This window comes from Arachis hypogaea, chromosome 11 (assembly GCF_003086295.3).
Source record: "Arachis hypogaea cultivar Tifrunner chromosome 11, arahy.Tifrunner.gnm2.J5K5, whole genome shotgun sequence".
Lineage (NCBI taxonomy): Eukaryota > Viridiplantae > Streptophyta > Magnoliopsida > Fabales > Fabaceae > Arachis > Arachis hypogaea.
Genome location: NC_092046.1, coordinates 5,452,871 through 5,477,231, shown reverse-complemented (window position 1 = coordinate 5,477,231; position 24,361 = coordinate 5,452,871). Strand labels below are relative to the sequence as shown.

Sequence of the window (24,361 nt, the reverse complement as noted above, 5' to 3'; positions counted from 1 at the left end):
ATTTGTTTTGAAATACTGAGACAGAGATTGAGAGATTAAGACTCAGTATCGTGTTTGTTAGTTTAGAGACTGGTACTAAAATTTCTGTTTCTATCTCTAAAATTTTAATATTTCAGTACTTCCAAAAAGTAGGGACACATGGGACTGAAATTTTTAGAGATGGAGACTGAAACTTTAATAACATTTTATACCTAAAATACTTTCATTTCAATTAATTAATTCTAATTTTACCCTTTGTACAAATTAAATTTGATTTTCGTTCTTGTTTCAATTCCTGTCTCCCATTTTGCACCAAACAGAATATTAAGATTTATTTCAATCCCTGTCTCTTAGTTTTTCTCTCAGTCTCGGTCTTTCCGTCTCTGTCTCTCCACCAAACGTTACCCTATTGTTCTAATCTCAATCTCCCTCTTTGTCACACGCACATTGTGGCTCTTTGTTTAATTTGTTTTCTTTTGCTAGCAATAACATCATCAACCTAATATTGACCAAAATAACTTTCCGTGTTATAGGCCTTATTCTCAGCCACTTATGAACAAAAATCCTAGTGTTGTTATGCATGGATGAGAGGATATTTTTGTAATATGAATTATTCATGAAGAAGAGAGAATTTAGAACACTCGAATATATCCGTGAAAATTTCATATAATATAAGTACCACGCATAAATTTTCACTAAGAACTCTCGGTTATGTATATTTTATTTGGATTAATTTTTTTAATTAATGATAATAAAAATTCAGACATTATTTAAATTATGCGAAATTTTTAGATGAAAGAATAATCTATTGTAAGAAAATATCTTGGTGTTGGAGTGTCCAAGTCACTATCTAGATGCCACACCTAATAGTCTCCATCGGCGATTGCTTCGACTTTGAGGGGCCAATTTTGATTGTTAGCATTCGTGAATTGATTTTCCATTCCTATTCATGCCTAAATATATAGGTTACAAAGTCCTTATATTCACTATGAAATATAAATTGGGGGAGGATAATAATTAGGTTATCTTTGGTTGTCATTTAGTCCTTTTTTTTCAGATATTGCTAAATAAAAATTAGAATCCAAAAAACATGATATAGCATTGTTTGTCCTTTTCAGTTTTTGTAAATAAAAAATATTATCTTGATTAATTCATCACAAATAAAATAAGAGACAAGATAATAAAACTTATCGTACTATTATCACTTTAAAAGTCGTTAAACACATGGAAAATGGCGACTTTTAACTCAATTTTATCTATAATATCTGAATACTAGACTAGTCACGAGTCACGACTGAGAATATTATCAGAACATTCATGCTCATTATTTTGAAAACAAAAATATTTTTTAGTAGATTTTAATTGAGATTACTTCATGTGATCACTTTAATAAGTATCCTCAAACTCTCCAATTTTTTTTCACTAAAGTATTGATCTCCTAATATTTTTTAATAATACTATAATTAAAAAATATACATAAAAAATACAAGTTAAATATAGACTTTTTAATTTTCTATGAATTAAATGTAGTGAAAAAAACATTCAAAACTTTCTATAGGACAACTTTTAACTATACATATGTATGTATGTTTCACATAGTTATTGCTTTTACGAGGGTAGTATCTCATTATCTTTGGGTTTTTTTTTTCAGGAGGATTGATTGGACGGCTTCTAAGTTCTAACCTTAGATATCATACATTACAACACTCATACGCACCCAAGACTAAGTTTCCATTAGGAAAGTCAAATGAATTAGCCCAACTTGCCTAAACCTGCGAGTTAAACAAGCTGACCTATTTAAATCCATTTTATTTATGGACCATAATTTTTTAGCATAGACTGTTTATAACCAGGCCCATAGTTAAACGGGATTGCGCATTTCTTTTATCTTTTTTAAAAAAAATATTTTAACAAAAAATATCACTTACATAAAAATATTAAAAAAAGTCATTTTAGTTAATGAATCAAATTTTTAGGTTGGATAAGAGAGAATGTTGGCTAAAAATACTAATTTTTTGTAAAAAATACAAAAAAAAATTAAACGAGTGGGCTGTTTAGTCCACAAGTTGACCCGTTTAACCCAAAATTTAAATGGATATAATTTTAGAGATAAAAACCCACCTATTTAAACAGATTAACGGGTTGGCTTGACGAGTTTGTCACATTGTGGATTAAAACTATTTTAAGAAACTTCAAACTTCTGGCCCAAAAAAGAAAAAAAATTATCTACGGAAAAATAATCGCTGGATAACATAGCATGGACATGCCCCGTCCCAAAAAAAAAAAAAAAAAAAAACATAGCATGGACATGCATGAGAATTACTAACAAGCATGTCACATCACATGCAAATGTCTTGTCATAAAGCAATTTTCTAACACTAATGAATTGCTAATTTCTCCTCGAGAAGAGAATCGCTTAATTAATATTATGATATTGTCTGGCTGTTATTGTTGAGGAGACAAGAATCACTTTATGGTTGTTGAAAGTTGTAACTAAACCCTAAGCTTAGTTATAAAACTAGAGACCATGACAAATTAATGCTTTTTTCCTACAAGGTGCCTTGCACATCAGGGAAAAAGTAATCTTAAGTATCTTACCATGGCTTTAGCTAGTTGACTGAAAATTCTCCCCAAATAATTTTAACATGCTTTATCAAGGTATATCACCATATATGATGAACCACCTGCATATGCACAAGAACACAAGCCATTAGATTTGTGGTAAAAAACTACAGTAGTGTAAAAGCATCTCAAATGTATGTGTATCAACATAGATACAACAAAGCCTTATCAATAGAGGTAGGCTACATGATCAAACAACACCATTCTCTTTTGATAAGTTCTTCAAAGTTATCCTTGTCTCCTCATATTCCTAGCAACCGGTTTATCCCTTCATCTGATCCACCTTCCCGGTAGTATTACTAAAATCATGTTTACATGGACACTGTGTTATCAAAGCGTAAATGTAGCTGACCCTTCTTGTTACCGGGAAAAATGGAAAACTTGATTGGTTATTTCGAAGTTACAGTGTTGCACAAAAAAGAGCAGGGTATCCAACTATTATCATAGTAAAGATATTTGGCTGAAGATGATAAACAACTCAAATATTCAATAGGGGGAAACTAAAACAGAAATTATAAGTAGAGCATGAATAACAAATCTCTATAGCTGGAAGCTTGGGACTAATTCGTCGCTAATCTCTAAATGCTTTGAAATGATATTTGGCATGAAGTGAAACTGTTATATAAGCAAAGAAAAGAACTCGGAACAGAAAACAAGTCCCTACAAAATGTGCATGCTAATCTAATAATAATTGTGAATTGTTTTAATACATACTTTTGCTCTTGAGATATCAACAGCAATGGTGAATTGTGCTTCACAAATCTTCGTCTGTCCTATTAAATATTAAATTAGTTCCACTTCGGCTCCTTAGGAAAGCATCTTCCTGTATATAATGTTCCAACAAAATGCATCTTGTCGGAATCATCACTGGACCTGAGAAATGAAATTGAGAAGTTACAACAAAGTTTTTTCAATGGGTTACAAGACCTAATGAGAGGAGTGAGAGGATAAGATAAGGAGAAGGATCAAGTGTGAGTAAAAGGATTTCGTATTAACACTTGTATCTATGTAATACTCTTAATTCTACTCATCAAACAATACATTTATGTAAAAAAAATCATGAAGCAACGATGAGCTTATGCTATGGATTAATATCGAATGCACCGAGGTGACATTATTTTGTCAAAGAAGCAACAGATTACCTCGACAGAACTATGGATTATGAGTTATGTCCAGCAACCCAAGTCTGATGCTTTGAAAAATCATTTAAAGCTACCACCACACATATGAACCACAAGAAATAAGATGTTTGAGAAGCAGCCAACCACACCATTGGAACTCTTCATTCCCTACTGCTTTTCTGCATCACTATGCATATTCAACATGTTGAGAGAAGAAATACATCAATTGATCTGCACAACAGTTTTCAACTTGGCAAAAACTTAAAACCCTTTGATTTTAGTTTAGATTCTAAACCGAAGAGCTTAATTCCTGATAGCACCAAGTCTGCGGTCCTTTGCTTTGTGTGATTGATTAGTAATTCGTCATACACAATGGTGTCAGCTTCGGTTAACAATCTGCGATCCCTCAAGTTTGAAAAAACCTTCCTGGCCTCTTCAATTGTTCCGTGCTTAGACATGCCAGATATAACTGCAGCACATGCCACAATGTCCAGAGGGCAACCCTGTTGCATCATCTCATTCAATACTTCAATCACTTTCTCGGCATCATTTGACTTACATGAGTGAATGATGGTAAGACTATATTTGAATTCCATAGGACCACTGTCTATGTTGGCAAGGCAATCACGGACAAGCATCATACCTGCATCAATCTCGCCAATTTTACAAAGCCCCTTGGCAAGGAAACTGTAAGCAGCAACAGAAGGAATACAAGACATCTCAATGATCTTATTGTGATACTCACATGCCTCCTGAATTTTACCAAGATCAACATGGCATAGAATTGTTATACTGTATGTAAATGAGTCAGGTTTCAAGTTTGAGGCATTCATTTCGTCAAAGAGTAATAGAGCCTTCTTTATCTCACCAACCTTGTGTAGAGAATCCATAAGAATATTGTACATTTCGACACTAATATAACCTTTTGCCTTCAAGTGTGTAAAAGCCTCTAATGCTACTAATGGTCCCTCCTTCACCAGAAGGGATAAGAATTTGGCAAGATCATCAATAACTGGAAAACCTAACTTCTCCATCTGCTTGAGAAGCTTGAAGAGTTCTTCCATTTTTTTTGCTTTAGCATAACACAGCAACAATGGTTTCACTGATAAAAAATTTGGCTCAAGGCCCTCCTTAATAGTAACTTGGAAAAGCTTGTAAGCCTTCTCAATCTTATTCACATTGCACAAGCCTTCAATAAGGGAATTATAAATTTCTAAATCCGCCCTATATCCTGAGTTAACCAAATCCTTCAACAAATCGAAAGCCACACCAATCTTCTTTTCCGCCACAAACGACTCTATAAGTGACCCATATATAGCTCTATCTATCAAATGACCCTTACTCTTCATCTCCTTGAAGAACTCATAACCCTCTTCAACCCTCCCTCCTTTCGACAACCCTATAATTATAGTAGCATAAGCCATCACATCAGCCTGAACCTTATCCTTCTTCATTTCTTCCCAAACCCTCAAACAACCATCCAAATTTCCCTCCGGAACCAGCATCCGAACCAAAGCGGTATAAGCAAACACGTCCGGCTTGCACAAATTCACTCTCATTCTCTCCAAAACCTCCAGCATTTCGTCGATTCGCCCGGCCTTACACAGCCCCTTAATCAAAATCATGAAAGTAACAGCCTCTTCCACCAATCCATCCTCCCTAAAATCGTCATAAACCGAGAGCGCAAGATCCAAATGATCCGTCTTTACCAACGCATCCATAACCCTATTATACAAAAATACCCTAGGCTTAACGCCAAACTTCTTCATCTTCTCATACACATAGTAAACCCTAAGTCCCCTATTGGCATCAGAATGCATTCTAATCAAAATCTCAAACTGCTTCTCACTGGGGGGTTTCCCCTGCGAGTCCATAAGTTCGGGCAGCTGGTCAGCTGCCCGGAACCGATTGCTACGGTTCAAGCAATAAGCAAAAGCATTATAGGATGCAAAATTATGGTGGAAGCCTTTCTGCTTACCAGCCCAATGGAAGAATTTGGAGGCGAGGGTAGGGTTTGTTTGGAGCTTGAGAACCTCAGCAACGAGGGTGGGTGGGACCCTACGGAGTTTGTTGAGCTCGGAAACCACGGAGGGGCCCCAGGTGTGGCGGTTCTTGCGGAATGCGTCGATGATGAATCGGGCGATGGGAGAGAGGCGAGGGGAGGAGGAGAATGAGAATGAAGGAGACGGGGAAGGAGGTGGTGAGGGGTTTTGGGGGAGGAAATGAGGGTCCCACTTGTGAATGTCGAAGGGAATGGAGGGTTTCGAGGGGGGTTTCTGGGGTTTGAGGGTTTGGCGGTTCGAGAAGAGACCGCCGCGGACGGTTGGGCGGTTCTGGGAGGGCGTGCGGTGGCCGTAGAAGAAGTATGGCTTGTTTGCTTTGGGGGGTGGTGATGCTGGCGGGGGCATTTCTTAATTGGACTGCGTGCCGTGGTGGTGGTTGTGACTCCGGGGCCGGCAGTGAAAGGAAGAGGAGTGTGACTGTGTGAGAGCGAAGATGGAGCAGAGAAAAAAACTGCGTCAGTTTTACGAAATTTATGTGTGCCTGCAAATTAATATTCTTGACATTAATTTTTGAAGTTTGATTTCAGTTTTTATCTTGTTGTGCAGCAAATTTCTCGATATAGGAGATTTATACAGTAGATATAGGAGTATAGGCCTATGGGCTATGGCAGTATATTTTTACTTCTTATTGGAAATGGGTTTTGAGATGACACAACACAGCACAAACATCCTAGTGAGAGTTAACTGAATGAACCATAGTTGTTAGAGCCGAAGAGGTGATAGAACCAATCAAGCTATTGGGTCATTGAATTACTGACCAGTGAGTCATTGATTTAATTAGTTAATCCAGTTCCACATAAATAAAAAATATAAAATAATAAAAAATTTAAAATTAAAATTTAAAATATACATTTTTATTAGCATTTAAAAAAAATTAAGTCTCAAATTCTGATGGTGTATTTGATAAAGCCATCCTAAAACAATATATATACAACAGCAATAATATAGAACAATATATTACACTCTAAAACAAAAAATTGAATAATCTACCTAAGAATCAACAAGTTATAATCAATCAAATATAATCAACAACAATCAAGAATCAACCGATTTAGTTAATCAACATCATTAATCAATTACTCAGTTAATCAACTTATAACCAATTACTCAGTTAATCAACTTATAACTAAAGTTCTACCGAAATAACCATTTTATAATAAAATTTTATAAATAAAATATAAATAAATACACTAAAACATAATTATAATCTAGTATAAACTTTAAAATATCATTTAAATTTAAAGTATTATAACAACTAAAGTCTTATGATGCTATTAAAAATTTAAAATACAAACTCAAAAATCAAATAACATAAGGGAATATCCAAATATAAAATGTCAACATAAAAATTTCTCATCAATCATCAAAATTCGCAAAAATTTACTGCAGATTCACTGCATTAAGATCATCTTCACCTTTATTTCCACCATGTTACACAGAAGAATCAAAAGATACACAAATGAATATTTTTTGGTTGACCCTATCATCCATAACTGAAAGAAAAATTCATTGAATTAACTAACTAATTCAATTTATGCTTTTCTTTATTGAATTAACTTCAAAACTGACCAATTTACGTTAGCACAACAATGAACAACTTTAACAAAAATTGACAAGATTTAACAAAGATTAATAAAGTTTTTAACATAATTTTAAGTTTTTAACAAGTCAAGTACAAAAATTAACAAAGTTTCCCAATTTTAACAAACTTAGCACAATGATTAAGAACAGAAAAAAGCACAGAATGTCTGAACGAGCACAAAATTGATCATCAATAAAATTTAACAACAAAGGAAAAAAAAATCAAGATTGAGCAGTGAATCAGTAACAGAGTTATCAAATTATCATCAAGCATTAAGACAGTAACAGTGAGCAGAGGCTTGAGGGAGAGCGACGGACGACGGGAAGCTGGCGACAAACACTGGCGAGCTGGTGACGGACGACGGCGAGCTGGCGACGAACACTGACGACGCACACGACGGATGGACGACGGGCAAGAACTGCGGAGCAGGACCTGGAGATGCTCGCGTTGGCGAACTAAGGGAGGGTCTTCGAGAACGACGAACCAAGAGGATTAGCGAACGACCACGGTGAGACAGGAGGGCGGCGCGATGAGGCTAAGGTTATCAAGGAAGGGTTGTGCGATCGAAGACCTTTGGAACTTGGAAGAGCTGCGTGAGGGAGAGGGGAGAGACTGGGTTTCAGTCTTTCAGAACGGCAGAACCCTTTTCCTTTTTTAAATTAAATATCAAAAGTCAAAACGGCATCATTTTAGATAAACCGGCCAGGTTCCGGTTCAGTTCACCGACCGAGAACCGACCAATTCAACGGTTTTTGCACAGTTTCTCATTGGCGGTTTTTTTAGAGGATCGAGCCGATAATGCCATTGGTTCACGGTCAAACTGGCCCGACCAGCCGGTCATATCCGGTCTTCAGAACCATACTTATAACTCAATAACTACCATACTTATAACTCACTAACTAAAATACTGAATAACTTACAAAAAAAAATTAAACATACCTGATGCAATTTGCACTCAGCAGTGGGTAGAGAAGAGGGAGATCGGAAACCAAGCATGGCGACGAAGAGACGCACAGCAGGCGACGAGTCAATGAAGGAGATGTACAGGGGCCGACGGGACGAGACAGTACCCGACAACATTGCAGCAATCGGCCGGTGGTGTGAGCCTCTCTAAGTCGCTGTGTGAGATTGAGAGGACTAGGTCTTAAACTCTCAGGTGGGATCGGGGCTTCGTTAGCCGTTTTAGAGTTTCCTTTTTTTAAGAGAGAAACGATGTTTTATGTTAGGGGGCAAAAAAATGAGCTCTGAATCGATCGATTCGGGTTTTTTAAAACTCGTCGATTCACCTTTTTTGGTTAAGACCAGCCAGTTCGAACTGAGTCTCACCGGTTCATTTTCATGTGCGGTCAAATAGCTCACCCGAACCAACGTTGTGACAAATTCGCCAGTTTTTCAGTTTGACTGGACGAATCGATATGATTTTGACAACTATGGAATGAACTCATGATTTGATAATAAAAAATGAGCCTAATTTTTTGTCAGATGAATTGAATTAGGTACTTGTGATTTAAATTGTGAAGGCTTACAAGAGAATGCAAAACATAGACAATGGTAATTACCTTTTCGAATATCTCAGGATAACAATCACAGATATTACAAAACCTTCATTGACAAATTTCAACTTGAGAAAAGAATCATTTAATGAGGTGATAAATTCTGACCTATGTACCCCCCCCCCCCCCCCAAAAAAAAAAAAAAAAAACAAGCAAGGCGATTTAGCTTTTATTGTTGATGAGAAAAGAATAAGTTTACTGTCGTAACTAAGCTTCCAAAATTTAGAATAAAACCAGAGATAAAATCATGTTTTCTTTCTTTGCTTGCATTGCTCTCTAGGAAAACAAATAATCTGAATATCTTATCACAGCTGTTGCTTGTCAGCTGAAAATTCTTCCCAATTCCCAAGCAATTTCATATATAATGAAATAACCTGCAAGAGAACAAGGAACCAAAAAGTACGGGCATGAGTTGCATTTAAGAAAAATTAAAGGCATGTAAAAATAAGGGCTTCCAACCTTTATCTATGGAGTGGAGAACATAAAACTAATTAATCTACTGTCTCACATCAAGCTAAACCAAAATCACCAATCATGAGTGGATCATTGAAGAAATTTCTAAAAAATCGGATTCCCTGTGTCATGAAATTTAAATAACACAGAAATGTTACTGCAAATTCAGAAAGAAAATGTAAACAAATTATACAAGGTCCTAAAGGCCAAAACCACTACCTGCAATGCAAAAGTAATATCGGCCTTGTCAACTTTTAGTGTTACCCTTTTCAATTTATCCTCTCGTGATGGTCCTAGTTTAATGAGCCCCTGCAGTTATAATATGTTTCATCATTTTACTTATTGCCACTTTGCTTCATTGGAATATTCATACTCAACGGCAGCAAGCTACATCTAGAAATCCATAATCAACTAGTTTAATGAGGCCCTGCAGTAATAATATGTTTCATCATTTTACTTATTGCCACTTTGCTTCATCGGAATATTCATAATCAACGGCAGAAAGCTACATCTAGAAATCCATAATCAACTTCTGTACTGCTTTGTTTCAGATACCTGGTCATTAAGCACTCTGCACATGTTTGAGAATTCCAAGATTCCTGCTGGGAGAATCAGTGATGATTTGCATAACTCAGAGTAAGATTTATATAGCTGCAAGATTATTAGAACCTTAAGAATCAATATATATTTAAAAAAAAAAGAGGAATCATTTAATTTTTGCAAATTCAAAAGCTGTAAAGAGCACCTCTCCAAGGATTGTATCTTTCTTAGATCCACAGAAATGTTTCATGGATGAGCAAAGTATAATCTGCAAAAGGTACAAATTCAGGGGTCAAAGGTTATAAACAGTAGCTTATTTGGTATTAAAAGAATGCTTGTGCAATTAGGATTGGTTACTACTCTGTAAAAAAAGAACAAAAAACTTGATTACATGTTCAATACCTAATGATCCTTGTTAAATAAATCTTCAACGACCACCTACCCTCTTAATATATGAAATTGCTACAGGTGTGTTTCTTTACCCACCCTTCAATGACTTTCAACTTTCTATGACAGCTCAAATGTAGTCAATGCGAATTTTCTGTAAATCCCTGTCCAATTCTAGTTTACACCGCAATTAACTTTATAGTAGAGACTATATTACAGAATTTTGTGAATCCATTATAATTAAGTGTCCAAATAAACATTTCTTTCATTTTCCCCGCTCACTTGATAGTACTCTTAAAAAATAGTTACATTGAAAGTAGAGATCACTTAGCCTAGCTTATATACTTAACAAGAGGTGTTCCATTTCAGTAATTGTGTTAACTGTTAACTCAACAATTCACGAGCATATTCAGGTTAAGGCTACCTGTTGATGATGTGGCAAAGATTGTATAGAATCCACCACTGGTGATCTATATGTGTTTGACAAAGCACGAGCCATATGATCAATGGATCTTAGGCCTTTGTATTAACAATTCTAGTAAGATTGAATAAAATTAAATTAAATAAAATTCCTTATAAATAAATCTAATGTATAGCAATTTTGCACATCATTTAAGTCCTAATATAATCAAATTAATACATTGTATTATAAAGATTGATGATATACGAAACTTGCACTCATTCCATCTATTACTTCCCTAAAGTGCTTTCACATTGTCTTTAGTATAAACCTATTTTATAATCCTCAATTGTCATAACTGTAAATTGAAACCAATTTTTTCTATCACTTACAATATCAAATTCTTGTTTCTTCATGGGATCAGAAACTGTAGCCATATTTTGTTTAGAGGATGATTTCTCTTCCAATTGAATACAGATTCTCTAACTTCTGCTTCTAGCATCTCTATCGCACTCCTGAAAGAAAATAAACAGTAAAAATGATTTTGCTTGAATTTTCACAACCTAAATTGTCAAGGTAATCCTTTACGTAACAAATCACCTCCGCATCATCAAAGATGCCTCATGTTCCAATGGCAATTTCTAAATGTAAGCTTTAAGTTGAAGTCTTTAAGAACAATGAAAACATTAAAAAAAGGGCCTGAAAAGCTCCATTTCAAGTTTTAAATTTTTAATAAAATGAACAATCTAAATGACTAAGCAGATAAGAATGCCAAAATTCAAAATCAGATATTTTTACTTCAGAAATTGAGAAAAGGGAATTATGTGAAGGCTGCTTGGCTAACAGGGATATGCAACAAAAGATGTAAAGTTGTTCAAGTTTGATAATATTTTCATCTATACAAAAAAACAGATTTGAAAGTTGAAACAACTTATATTATATTTAGTATTGTGATAAAGTGACTAACCTAAAAATGCAAAGAGCTTTCCGCATATCCCCAGAAGCTGCAGCAACTTTCTGTAAAAGGCAGTGAACAAGAACGGTACATCACTATATCATTCGTGTATTCATCAGAACTAAATCTGTGAACTAATTCAGAATTGAAATCAACTACAACCTCCAAAATTATATTTTAGACCATGAATGAGAAAAGAATAACAAGGCAGTAAGCCTTGCATTAACTTTGCAATTATAACAATACATTTGAGTACTACTTTCACACAAGTAACGGTTCATACTTATGTACTATCCATGGTATATTGAACACTTCTCTCAGGTGATACATTGAATACATTTTACATTTTTAAATATAGTAAGATAATAGTTGAACTAAACGATCTGATTATCTCTAGCCTCTAGATGAAGTGGCCAATGTAAAATCTGGTGAAATTTCTAAAATCAATTAACAAGATGGTATTTGCTTTAAAAGTTTAAGAATTCTTCCTTGGCAAGAGATTTATATTCAGTTTTTATGTGATCTAGTATCCTAGATAAAGGCATTACAGGACAACAGCAAATGTAAACTTGCGGAGACATTGACAAATGGACTTACCCTAGCACATAGTTCTAGTGCTTGACGTTGAAAGACAGTGTAAGGAAGTTCCTGATGGTGAAAAATAGCTATTAGTAAAAGGGGAAAAATCAACAAGGGGAAATTTAACTTTTGGTTTATTTTTCCTTCAGCTGCCATAAAGATGCATATTCAAATCATAGTATCTATGATAAAGCAAATATGTTGTATGTTTCTATTATAAATGATTTGAGGTGGACATGAGAACAACCTTAAATTTAATAGCAATGAACTTACATTTAGCCTTTCTTCAAGAATCCTAAGGATTTGATCTTTAGAGTAGGAACAAAAAGTTACAACAGTAGGCTTGCCTGGAACATGAAGAAAGGAAGAAATTAAAAAAGTAAAAGACAAAAGAAAATTACAGTCAAACAATGTTACACAAAAGGTTAAACTTCATTGTTAATGCCATTGAGATACAATCACCAAATAGTTTAAAATGAAACAAAAGCTCATCGTAGAAACTTATTGACTTGATTTACTCACAATTAAGAGATGTAAGCATTGGAAGAAATCGATCAGCTAGGTCAATGGCATTTGCTACCCCTGAACAAACAAAAGCATGATTCAGAATAAGCTGAAGCCTTTAAATTACAAGATATGACCAAAAATAGAGTCAAACAATTTTACATCTTGTAAGCAATTTTACCTATTAATATACATCTGGCAAATGGGAAGGGGGTAAGCATGAAAAGGTCATGGAGCACAGCCCGGTCTCTGGTTATTAGGTAATCTAACTCATCAGCAACTATCAACCTATTAACACAAATCCATACACATGTCAAACTTTGATAACATCCAAAATATTCAAAAACAAGCAGCACTACAAATGATATATGTGAGCCATCTAACGCTACAAAAAAAAAAAACACCTGGGTGTATATATTTAACAAACAAGCATGTGTCTTACATCATATTCCTGGTAGAAGATTTCTGTGAATACATGTTATGAAGTTGTTGCAAGGGTGTTGCCAAAACCCTTTTTCCCCGTGATTGGCTCAACCCAAGTATGTAACGACCCAATTTTCAGTATGTCATGATCATACTGAAAATCAAGCGTTACTAACTTGTTTTCCTAAAAATTAATTAAATATTTATTATTAAGCCTGTAATCATATTAGCGCGAGATCGATTTTTCGAAAAAACCAATAATTAAATAAGTACGATAAAATAACACAAATATCAGAGATAGAGATAATATACATCATACATACTACTTACACACATATATATACTGTCATACAGGTCATAAGTTAGCGTACAACCCTTCACATCTTGTTACTATATACATAATCAACACTACGGGCCCTGGTCCATATAGGAAGCCCCTAAGCTGGCGCCCAAAAACTAGCCTAGTCAACTATATACATCCTACTCTCTCAATAAGTCTAATCAAAAGTGAGAGATTAAACACAAAAGCTAGACTAACACAAAAAACTCCCAAAGGCCACATTCTCAGCTCCCAAGCATCAACTGTCGTCGTCGGAGGAAATCTCAATCACATCTCCTCAGGATCCTCGTCCTCATTATCAATAATCTCAAGAGGAGTCATGGCACTCGTGCTGCTGCTCTGCCCCACACTCGTCGGTCCACTAATGGAGGTGGTGTGCAGCTCCTCAGATGAGGGATCAGACGAAGACACTGAGATCTGCTCTACAGGAATATCCCACTCAGATATAGGCTCTGGTACAAACTCCTCCATTAGTGGACCGACAAATGTGGGCCAGAGCAACAGTACGAGTGCCAAGACCCCTCCTGAGATTATTGAGATTTCTGATAATGAGGAAGAGGATCCTGAGGAGTATTTAGAAGTGATTGAGATTTCCTCTGATGACGAAAGTTGACGCTTGGGAGCTGAGGATGTGGCTTTTGGGAATTTTTTGTATTAGCCTAGCTTTTGTGTTTAGTCTCTCACTTTTAATTAGACTCACTGAAGTAGGATGTACATAATTGACTAGGCTAGTGTTGATTATGTATATAATAACAAGATGTGAAGGGTTGTACGCTAACTTATGACCTGTATGACAGTATATATATATATGTAAGTAGTATGTATGATGTATATTATTTCTATCTCTAATGTTTGTGTTATTTTATCGTACTTATTTAATTATTAGTTTTTTTTTTGAAAAATCGATCTTGCGGTACGATCTCGCGCTAATACGATTACAAGCTTAATAATAAATATTTAGTTAATTTTTAGGAAAGCAAATTAGTAACGTTTGCTTTTCAGTATGATCATGACGTATTGAAAATTAAGTCGTTACAAAGTATCTATTAGAACCAGTCATTCAGTCAGTCAAACAAGCAAACAAGACTACAATAATATATGCTTTGGTTTCCTCCTACCTTGGTGAAAATATCAGATGTATTGGCAAGGGATGTACAATTTACTGACAAAACATCTGGCAGTGGAAAACCTTCCTGCAAAGCAGACAAGAAGTGGTTAGTGAAAGGAACAAAAAACCATATTATAATCTAGATAGAGCATTTCAAGTTATAGAGTATGTATAGTGTGATTGCTCAGATAACCCCAAATTGAGCATCAAATGCATACAATTACAATGGGATACTAGTGCATATGGTATTCTTCTAGTCCATGAGGAACATATTAACCCAAAATTGAGCATCAAATGCATACAATTACAATGGGAAACTAGTGCATATGGTATTCTTCTAGTCCACGAGGAACATATTAACAATGTATCAATGGGACCAAACCATTAAGGGGTAAGAAAACTAAAAAAAGAAAATTATCATTCATTACGTCAAAGGATACCACTTCTTACTGCATCAATCATAGTAATTCTTCCATGAATTTCCACCAAAATATCGCAAACTATGCAAGAAGAACACACACCACCAACCAAAAATCATTTCAAGAGATATATAACACATACATCAGAAGGAAATATTCACAATCCTAAAACCAATAATATTGCAGCAAACACAGTATAAGTGTAGCTTACCTCTTTTGCCCAATTGAGTAAAGCCTCTTTCACTTTCTCCATGGACAACGATTTTCCAGTTCCTGGGCACCCGCATATGTGTTAGGATTTGATTGAATTAGTCCCACATTGCTTAGGATAGCAAATGGAGTGGGTGGCCTAAGCTATAAATATGAGGCTAAGTTTTTCATTTGTTTTTGCATCAGTCAGAAACACTTTAAGCTTGTATCTGATTTTTCTTTTCCTCTGTACTCTTTATTAGAAAGTGTTGTGAGGTGTAGTTAGATATTTGCTTTGAGAGAGTGTGGGTGTACTGGGGTGCCGGTGAGAGAAAGAAGTCTATGTGTTGTAACAATTTTCACATAGTGATATTCTCTGGTTGTCATTTGACAACGGCCGTGGTTTTTTCTCCGGTAATTGAAGTTTCCACGTTAAATTCTTGTGTTGTGATTGTGTCTATTTTATTTCTCTGTCAAAGGTATTTTCTCAAGGGGGAATGGTGTATTATTCCTAACAAGTGGTATCAGAGCTTCGGTTTGGTGGGATTTATTCTTAGTATGCTCTGTGGTTGCAGCCTAGTCTGACCTTCCACATCAGAAAAGAATTTTGTCCTGTGGCTTGAGGTTGATCTTTGGTTGCTGTTGTTGTTGCTGGAAGGCAGTGTGACACTGTGAGAGTGCAGTTTGGAAAGGTTCTGGCTAAGGAAAGACCTGGTATTTAAGTGTGTCCATTGTGACCCACCTCTCTTTCCTGTGGACCCTTCCTAGTGCACGGTTGAGTTATACTATTCCAGTATACGGTTGCAACAATGTCAGGATATTCAAGTGTTGTGAAGCTTGAAATAGAGAAATTTAATGGAAGAATCAATTTTGGCTTGTGGCAAATACAAGTCAAGGATGTGTTGATACAATCAGGTTTGCACAAGGCGTTGAAGGAGAATATCTCTGGTTGCTCTCTCTATGAGAGAAGATGATGTTCTCTAGAAGACAAGAAGTCCACAATTGCACACGGGCATTGGTTGGCGTTGAGATGCAAGGTGTGTGGCGGAGTTAGGTTGATGGCTGAAGAACTTCCAGGAAAAGCCAATTTGGAAGTTGCACCATGAATTTTCAGCAAGGTTTCGATCTGTACCAAGGTGAAATGCTTGGAGTGGTCTAATTCCAAGTGAGTATACTTTCATGGTGGAGTATGATAGTTTTCTGAACTATGATTGTCGGTATAGACAATGGCAGCAAAGAATTGTCGGTGTTGACAATGGAAGCTGAAGATGTGTGACTATTTCAATCAAGGTGGAGATTGTTAGGATTTGGTTGAATTAGTCCCACATTGTTTAGGATAGCAAATGGAGTGGGTGGCCTAAACTATAAATATGAGGCTAAGTTTTTCATTTGTTTTTGCATTAGTCAGAAACACTTTAAGCTTGTATCTGATTTTTCTTTTCCTCTGTACTCTTTATTGGAGAGTGTTGTGAGGTGTAGTTAGATATTTGCTTTGAGAGAGTGTGGGTGTACTGGGGTGCCGGTGAGAGAAAGAAGTCTATGTGTTGTAACAATTTTCACATAGTGATATTCTCTGGTTGTCATTTGACAACGGCCGTGGTTTTTTCTCCGATAATTGGAGTTTCCACGTTAAATTCTTGTGTTGTGATTGTGTCTATTTTATTTCTCTATCAAAGGTATTTTCTCAAGGGGGAATGGTGTATTATTCCCAACAATATGTACAAGCTCCCAGCCTTCTCGTGCTCAACGCAGGATTGCAGAACCCCAAAACCATATCCTGCTCCTCTTCTCGACAGACAACTGCGGAAGGTGCAGTTGCAAGGTGCAATGCCTCCTTCACCACTCTCAATTGCTCACCATCTATTTCTCAACAACACAACGCGAATGATCAACACACCAAGCATATTTTCCACAAAATTATGTCCTATCACAAATCTATCTTTAATCTAAGTATAAAGTAAACAATTCGCCACAAAGACAAAACAAAGTTGAAATAAACCCCACCTTTTTCAGATTCCAAAGGGATTTCACAAGTTCAGGTTTCCGCAATACACCTTGATTTTCATCAGCACCAATTTCATTACCCTGCCAGACAATCAACTAAAGATTAACCAATCTGAGCTTGAAAGTATATGACAGCACCAAATTTGCAGAACAAGAGATTCGCATTTGCAGCAGAATGGGGGTATGGGAAACGGAGGTAGTTGTGGGATTCAGCTATTGTTATTATAGATAGAAGGGGAACTGAGATTGAGTTGAGAGTGGGTAGTGTTTTTCGTTGAGCAGGAAAACCTTCGCACTATCATTTTCCTCTTCGCTCTCCCGCCCCCAACCTCAATCGCGCTTGCAACGCCGTATTTTCGATCCCCTTTTGTTTTTTGTTTTTTGTTTTTTTTTTTTTTTTTTTTTTTACCAAGGATAAGAGAGTATGAAGAGATTATACCATTTGAGCTATAACTTATTGGCGTTTTGTTTTCCTTTTAACTTATTAAAAATAATTAATTTTTATGAATGGTAAATTTGTAACTATAAAAAGAATTTTATCCAAATAACTAATTTTTAAATTTATTATTAAAAAATTATTTAAATATATAAATCTAATTGAATAATTATATAAAATTTTTATATTATTAATGTATTAAAATTAATTTTAAAAAGTATAAACAATATTTTCAATTGTATAATCTTTTGATAAAAGTATTTTTGAAATTTATTAACGATAAAAATATTTTAAAATATAATAAAAATAATAAAAAATAATATCTTTTTACAAATAGCAAATGATTTTTGTAGTTAACAAATTATTTGTGTATTTAATTAAAAATTTTGTGAAATATTTAAATAATTATTTAGAAGATATAATAAAATAGGACCGGACATAAATTTTTAGATTCTTTTTTATTTTGAAAACATTTTTTATTTAAAAAATTCAAAAATAAAAATTATATTTCTAAACTATTTCTAGGAAGCTACATGAACAAGTAAATTTGTTAACCAAGTACAATAAAAGTAGTTCAATAAATATATTTGCTCACAAGAATGACAACCATACATTAAAGAAATGGGTGTATGGTTGCACAAGGATTGGATTGGATATAAATTATAATTCTATCTTATTTATACTGTATTTATTGGATCCGGTATAATATCTACATTTTTTCAGGTCGGATTAAATATCGGGTATATCTGCATAACTAAAAAAACTATTTTAAAATCTTGTTGGACAGTTTTTATAAAAAAAAAGTTCAAAAAATCCTTTTTTTTATCGGTTTAAATTTATTTATTCTTAAAATATTATCAATAAAAGTTTTTTTGAATAACAAAAAAATAATAATAACACAATATTTAAGTTTAATTATTCTAAGTTGAATTACAATATAAAAAATTAAAAACAAAATATCATAAACTATGTTATTTATATGAGACGTGAGGATATGCGGATCTGCAGATCAGATCCGCAGATATCACTGCTAAATTTGTAATCCGATCTTATTATAGTACGAATCGGATCTGATAACTTTACGAAAATAATATCCGTAAAATTCGAATCAGATGTGAATAATTACCGTAAATATGTAGATATTATCCTATGTATGTGCAATCCTAGATGTATGAGAGGAAGAATCCCAACATATTCAATGCGTATAGCTGATAGGATTTGGTTTAATATCGTTACTAAAAATATTTGGTCACCTAATTTCTTTTATGAAAAAATATATTTAATTATTGATATTTTTATTATATTTTAAAATATTTTTATTATATCAGTAATAAATTTAAAAAATATTAGTATAAATTTGTAAATAATTTGCTAATTTGAGGGTATTTTAACTGATTTGCTTATATTTAAACTTAATTTTAAATGTTCGTGTATCAAAAATATATTTTAAAAAATATTAATATTTATTTCAAATAGTTAATTAAAAATAAAAATACCTTTCAAAAAATGAAAACTAAGTTGTTTTTAAATTATGGTTATATAAAAAAGCTTTTTTTTTTTAAATTTAAAAAAAATTGTAAATAGATTATAATTCAAATAATATAATTTCAATTTACTCGTGTAGAATCACGGGTTGGGAAAAATCAGATTTTCCCAATTGATAGATCACATCGAAAAATTGATAGAACACATCCGGGTCGGGCGTAGTGAAATTATTGGTTCTAACTCCCAACTACGATTCCACTCACAGAGCTGAGAGCTTATCCCACTGAAGAGAGAGAGACAAGCGAGAGAGAAGAGAGAGAAGAAAACCTTGAACCTTCGATAATGGAGGATCTTTGGCGATCAGCAACGGGTCAAGACCCGCGTCCCGAAGACTACAACGGAATCGAGTTCTGGTCCAACCCTGAACGCTCCGGCTGGCTCACAAAACAAGGCGACTACATCAAAACCTGGCGCCGCCGCTGGTTCGTCTTGAAACAGGGCAAGCTCTTGTGGTTCAAGGATCCCTCCTCCGCTTCCTCACGCTCCTCCGTGCCACGTGGCGTCGTCAACGTTGCCAACTGCCTCACCGTTAAGGGAGCCGAAGACGTTCTCCACAGGCCCTCCGCTTTCGAGCTCTCCACGCCGCACAACACCATGTTCTTCCTCGCCGATTCCGATAAGGACAAGGAGGATTGGATCAACTCCATTGGCCGCGCGATTGTTCAGCACTCGCGCTCACTCGCCGATAATGAGGTCGTTGATTATGACAATAATAGAAACGCTGCTCGCGATGTTGATGCTGGTAACAAGAACGATGCCACGCGCTGATTGTGTTTTTCACGCGCTTTCTCTCTGTTCTCTATTTTTGTTGTGGATTGCTTTGTTTAATGTGATGTGTATGTATAGTTTGTAAAATGTTTCGGTTTTTTTTATCCTTTCTAATTTAATGTTGGTGATTGATAAAGAAATTGGCCTTTTGGTATTTTTGGGTGATGGATGTGTGAGTTTTTTGCTTGTTTGGTGCCGATGTTGCAAAGCAAATCTAGTTGAATCTTAGGTTTGAATTTCTTGTTAACAAAGAAATATAATCTCTAGGGTTTTGAGTGATTTGGATATGTGAGATTTTGGGGGGTTTTGTCTGAAAGGGGTGTTGTAAACCTAGCTGAATTACTAGTGGTAGTGGGGAGTTCTGTTCTGTTTATAAGGTAGGACCAGAGATGGGGTAACTGTGATGATCATTCTCGAAGGTTCAATTCCTTCTTTTGTTATTGAGATCGTAAGCATGGTTTAATTTAGGCCCTGACACATGAAAATTTTTAAGTTAGTCACGAGATTGCATTGAATCACAGAGTGCAGTATCATTGACAAAATTGAACATTCTGAAAAGTGTGGTATACACTGGATTTGGTGATATTCACTATAGTTGGGTTATTCCCTAATGAATGAGATCTTTGGCTTTAAGGGATGATGGCATCTAACTGAGAACTAAGAGGAGGTGGTTGGTAGTTAGATGATCTGATTGGGAGTGTGGTAATTGCCATTGAAGTATCTAAGGCATGTAGTTTCGGTTAACAGATGATTTTCTTTTTGGAAAGTGCTATCTGATGATACCATGTTAGGGACTTAAGGTTGCATTCTGTTGGTTGTGCCTCACAGATCTTAATCTCAGGCATGTCGTTTCTGTTAATATCGTGTAAGGGACTTACAGTTGTATTCTGTTGATTGTGCTTCACATATCTTATTTCTCAGACACTGCTTCTGGTATAGTTAGCAGACTACATTTTTGACTCCATAACATGGTGTGTCTCTTTCCTAATTAACTGAGGCATATTCTGTTGTTGTTTTTGCTTACTCTAGCTGCCTTGCACTCCTCTTAATATTTGTTGGATTTGTTTTTCATATGAATCAATATGAGTTGGTTTCAACGGTTCTTTTAATTTTTCTTTTCCAGAGTTCTTTGTTGATTAAGAAGTGCTTTGGATTTCTTTTACCCTTCATTCTTGACTTCCCCATTCTTTTCTCCTTTACCCTCACTAAGTGTGCAAAACATAGCCGGATATATCAACATCCTGGAATGGTTGGTCCCATAGATACATTTTAAGGACCCCCTTGCAATGAAAGTTAGGGAGCTTCATGAGGGGAGATATGATTTGTGCTTAACTTTCACACTAGAGGACCTTACCAAAGATGTCTCTGCTTTGTGTAGGACTGTAGGGATAGGATAAAGAGTTGTTGGTTTTTATTTTAGTATTTTCAGTTTCAAAATATGTGAAGAAAAATATGAAAACAATAATACAATAAGAAAACGAAAATAGAACAGAAAATACAGGATCTTCTTCAAATTTGTTGCAGAAATTGTCCACTTGAAATTTCAAAACAATTTCCTATTGTACAACAAATTCTTCTCCTGCTTGAGGAGATGTCATTGCCACATCTCAACAAGAGGTTCATTCACAGCAGTATCTAGTGAAATAAGAGCTTGATATGGGATTATGGGATATGGAGGTAGGTTATTAGGATGGTGAAGGATATGCTGTTTTGGTTGAAGAATGAGGGAAAAATACTGATCATGGTCAGAAAAGCATTACACAGCTTGGGCTTTTTTTTTGTCACTTTTTCATATTTTATCCCTTTTATACGATTTTTATTTTTAATATTTTTTATTTTTAGAATTTTGTGAAAAAAAAAGGAAAAACAGAATTTTATTGTTTTTACTTTTTTTTCAAAAAATTCTAAAAATAGAAAAGACTGAAAATAAAAAAAATATTTTTATTGTTTTTATTCACAAAATTCTGAAAAAAAAAAGTTCTGAAAATAAAATATCTGAGTACCTAAACAGACTAAATGTAGTACGTAAACTAAATGTACTCTTCTGAGTTCTGATAATAAAATCCGGATGGGATGGTTCAATTTAGACCAAATATAATTATGTTTTTCTTTTCTTTTTGGACAGTAAATATACTTATGTTTAAGTGATATTATTAATTTATTATGTTCCTTGGTTCTTGACCTAAAGAGTGAAAGCCCTTAATCTTTGCTCCAACGTCCTCCTTATTTGTTACTGCTGATGCATTTCCTTGCACTCGAGATTTGATTCCCCCTTCAATTAAAACTAACAATGTGCGGAAGAATGATTTTGTTACAGCTTTGCTTTAATCCTTCAACATAGCATGGTAAATGTTTTTGTGACTGCTTTACTTTAGCTAGACATGAATAATAATGCTATTTTGCCCAATTTTTTTTTTTGGAATAATTTTTGCTTGAAACAGATGAAATTTATGTGGCAATTTTGTTTATTGGTGACAAAAAAATTATGGGTGGTTAAAAAATTTAAATTGTTTGTATTATAGTTTGGCAAATGTTTTGGCTATTGATTTTATTTTTATTTTATTTTATTGTTGAAATGAAAGTGTCTTGTTCTTGCTTTATATGCATGGCCAGCAAGGGGAAGCAAACTCAAGTAAAATAGTGTTATTTTCTTTTACAAAAAAAAAAACAAAAGTTATTTTCTTTGGATGGTTGGCCACATTCTTTTTATGGTTAATCAATGATCATTGTTATGTTACCCTTTTGCACATCAAGTTAAGAACAATACAAACAAACAAAAATATAGATGAAAAACCAAAAGTAGGAATCGGGTACATTTAATTAAAATTTTATATGGTTGTGTCATTTGTTGCTCTTTATTCTTTTAATTGAGCATTAATTGCTAGGATGATTATGTTTTTTTTTTTAATTGGGAATCGAAATTTATCATACGTTTTTTCTTTTCTCTCAATTCAATTTTGTAATACATTACTAAGTTTTTTTTTTTTGTCCACGGTATCCCTAACAGGCCAATGATTAATTCGTTACAGATCGGAGCTCTATTTAAGGGTCTGCCGTTGGCCAATGAATTGCTGCATGCACAAGGTGGGATTCGAACTCTCGACATTTGCTTAAACGGACGAGTGTATTTAAAGAGAGAAGCACGAACCTAGGAGAAGAAATTATCTCTTCTCAAACACAAACGAACACTTATAATTTTTATGACTTTGATTAAAAAAAATTGGAGTTCTAAAACTTTGATTTGATCATCATCAGGATTGATTTTTCTAACAACGAAGGATTTTTTTAAATAAATAAAATAAATATAAAATTTATCCATATAGATATGCATATAAAAATTTACTTTTTTTTTACTTTGTTACATATTTCAGTTTTGGAAAAGTCTAGGGGTCAGCAACTTTTGTGTTTTCTGGCCAGCACTTAACCATCAAAACAAAAGTGAGTGATCTCTCATCATTAGATGTAATCTCACCCTATTAAAAACACTATTGATGACCAATTGATAGTTACAAAATACTAAAATTGCTGGCTTCCTAACATTCCTCTTTCAGTATTAGAGAGGACATTTTTTTTATTAACATATAATGTTTGCAATTGTGATACATTTTAAAAAAATTGTTGTTCCTATCATATGTTTACTGAGGACGAGATACACTTGAAAAAATTTTCGTTTATACTAAGCACGAGATACATGTTTAAACAAGTAGTTATTTGTGGAACGTGATATGCATAGGACATGAAATAAAAGGGAGAACTGAAGAAATGAAAGCGCAACTCAGTCGCAGCCTCGCAGGGGATATTATATATATAAGCCCCTCTATGAATGTATCTCAATTTCGTTGAGAATGAGATAGTTATTACTTATTAGCGTGTCTCGTTTTTACTGACAACGAAATACATTCAATGAGGAGCACATGTCTTTTTCTAACTGCATTCGTGATACACTAATAATGTATTCTTACTTACCTCGATCGTACTAAGGGTGAGATACACATATGCGTAAATTTTATATTTATTTTATTTATTTAAAAAATTCTGATAAAGTATAATGGGGGAATTTGGATCCATTTGAATCGTAACTATGTTTGGTAACTAGAAGAATTATTTGACATACGTATAAAGAATCTATTTTTAATTATTTAATATTAATTATTTTATTATAAATTTATTCTTCAAAACTTATCTTTTGATAAGGTTTAGGATAGAGGATTTATAATTTAAAATTTATAATTCAAAAATGTTAGTTGACATTGATAAAAAAAAATTAACTCTTTAGTTGTATTCAATTATTTGTGTGATGTCATATAGGAAGAAGTGAAGAACTGCGTTTGTTCCTCTCTCTTTTCAATCAACAAATTGAAGGTATTTACAAATTTAATTAATTAATATTA

The 24,361-nt window shown here is 34.3% G+C and overlaps 2 protein-coding genes and 1 pseudogene across 4 annotated transcripts; 1 reads left to right on the top strand and 2 right to left on the bottom strand.

Moving 5' to 3' along the window:
* Positions 1-2,365: 2,365 nt before the first annotated feature.
* On the bottom strand, positions 2,366-7,820 carry LOC112720018 (pentatricopeptide repeat-containing protein At4g20740). Of its 3 annotated transcripts, none has more exons than XM_025770811.3 (4): positions 7,685-7,820; positions 3,744-6,266; positions 3,316-3,474; positions 2,366-2,663 (listed from the first exon to the last, which is right to left on the bottom strand). In XM_025770811.3, the coding sequence occupies exon 2, from the start codon at positions 6,128-6,130 to the stop codon at positions 3,968-3,970; it is 2,163 nt and encodes a 720-aa protein (XP_025626596.1). In that variant the 5' UTR covers positions 6,131-6,266; positions 7,685-7,820; the 3' UTR covers positions 2,366-2,663; positions 3,316-3,474; positions 3,744-3,967. The 3 variants fall into 3 exon arrangements, with proteins under 3 accessions (XP_025626596.1, XP_025626597.1, XP_072062455.1); XM_025770812.3 differs by having other exon boundaries at positions 3,744-6,202; positions 7,685-7,819; XM_072206354.1 differs by lacking the exon at positions 7,685-7,820 and having other exon boundaries at positions 3,744-4,365; positions 4,468-6,618.
* On the bottom strand, positions 7,535-17,386 carry LOC112720867 (cell division control protein 6 homolog B-like; annotated as a pseudogene).
* Positions 17,076-20,110, top strand: LOC112720017 (pleckstrin homology domain-containing protein 1). The gene has a single exon (XM_072206355.1). It carries the CDS (start codon positions 19,485-19,487, stop codon positions 19,968-19,970), a length of 486 nt encoding a protein of 161 aa, XP_072062456.1. The 5' UTR covers positions 17,076-19,484; the 3' UTR covers positions 19,971-20,110.
* The last annotated feature ends 4,251 nt before the right edge of the window (positions 20,111-24,361 follow it).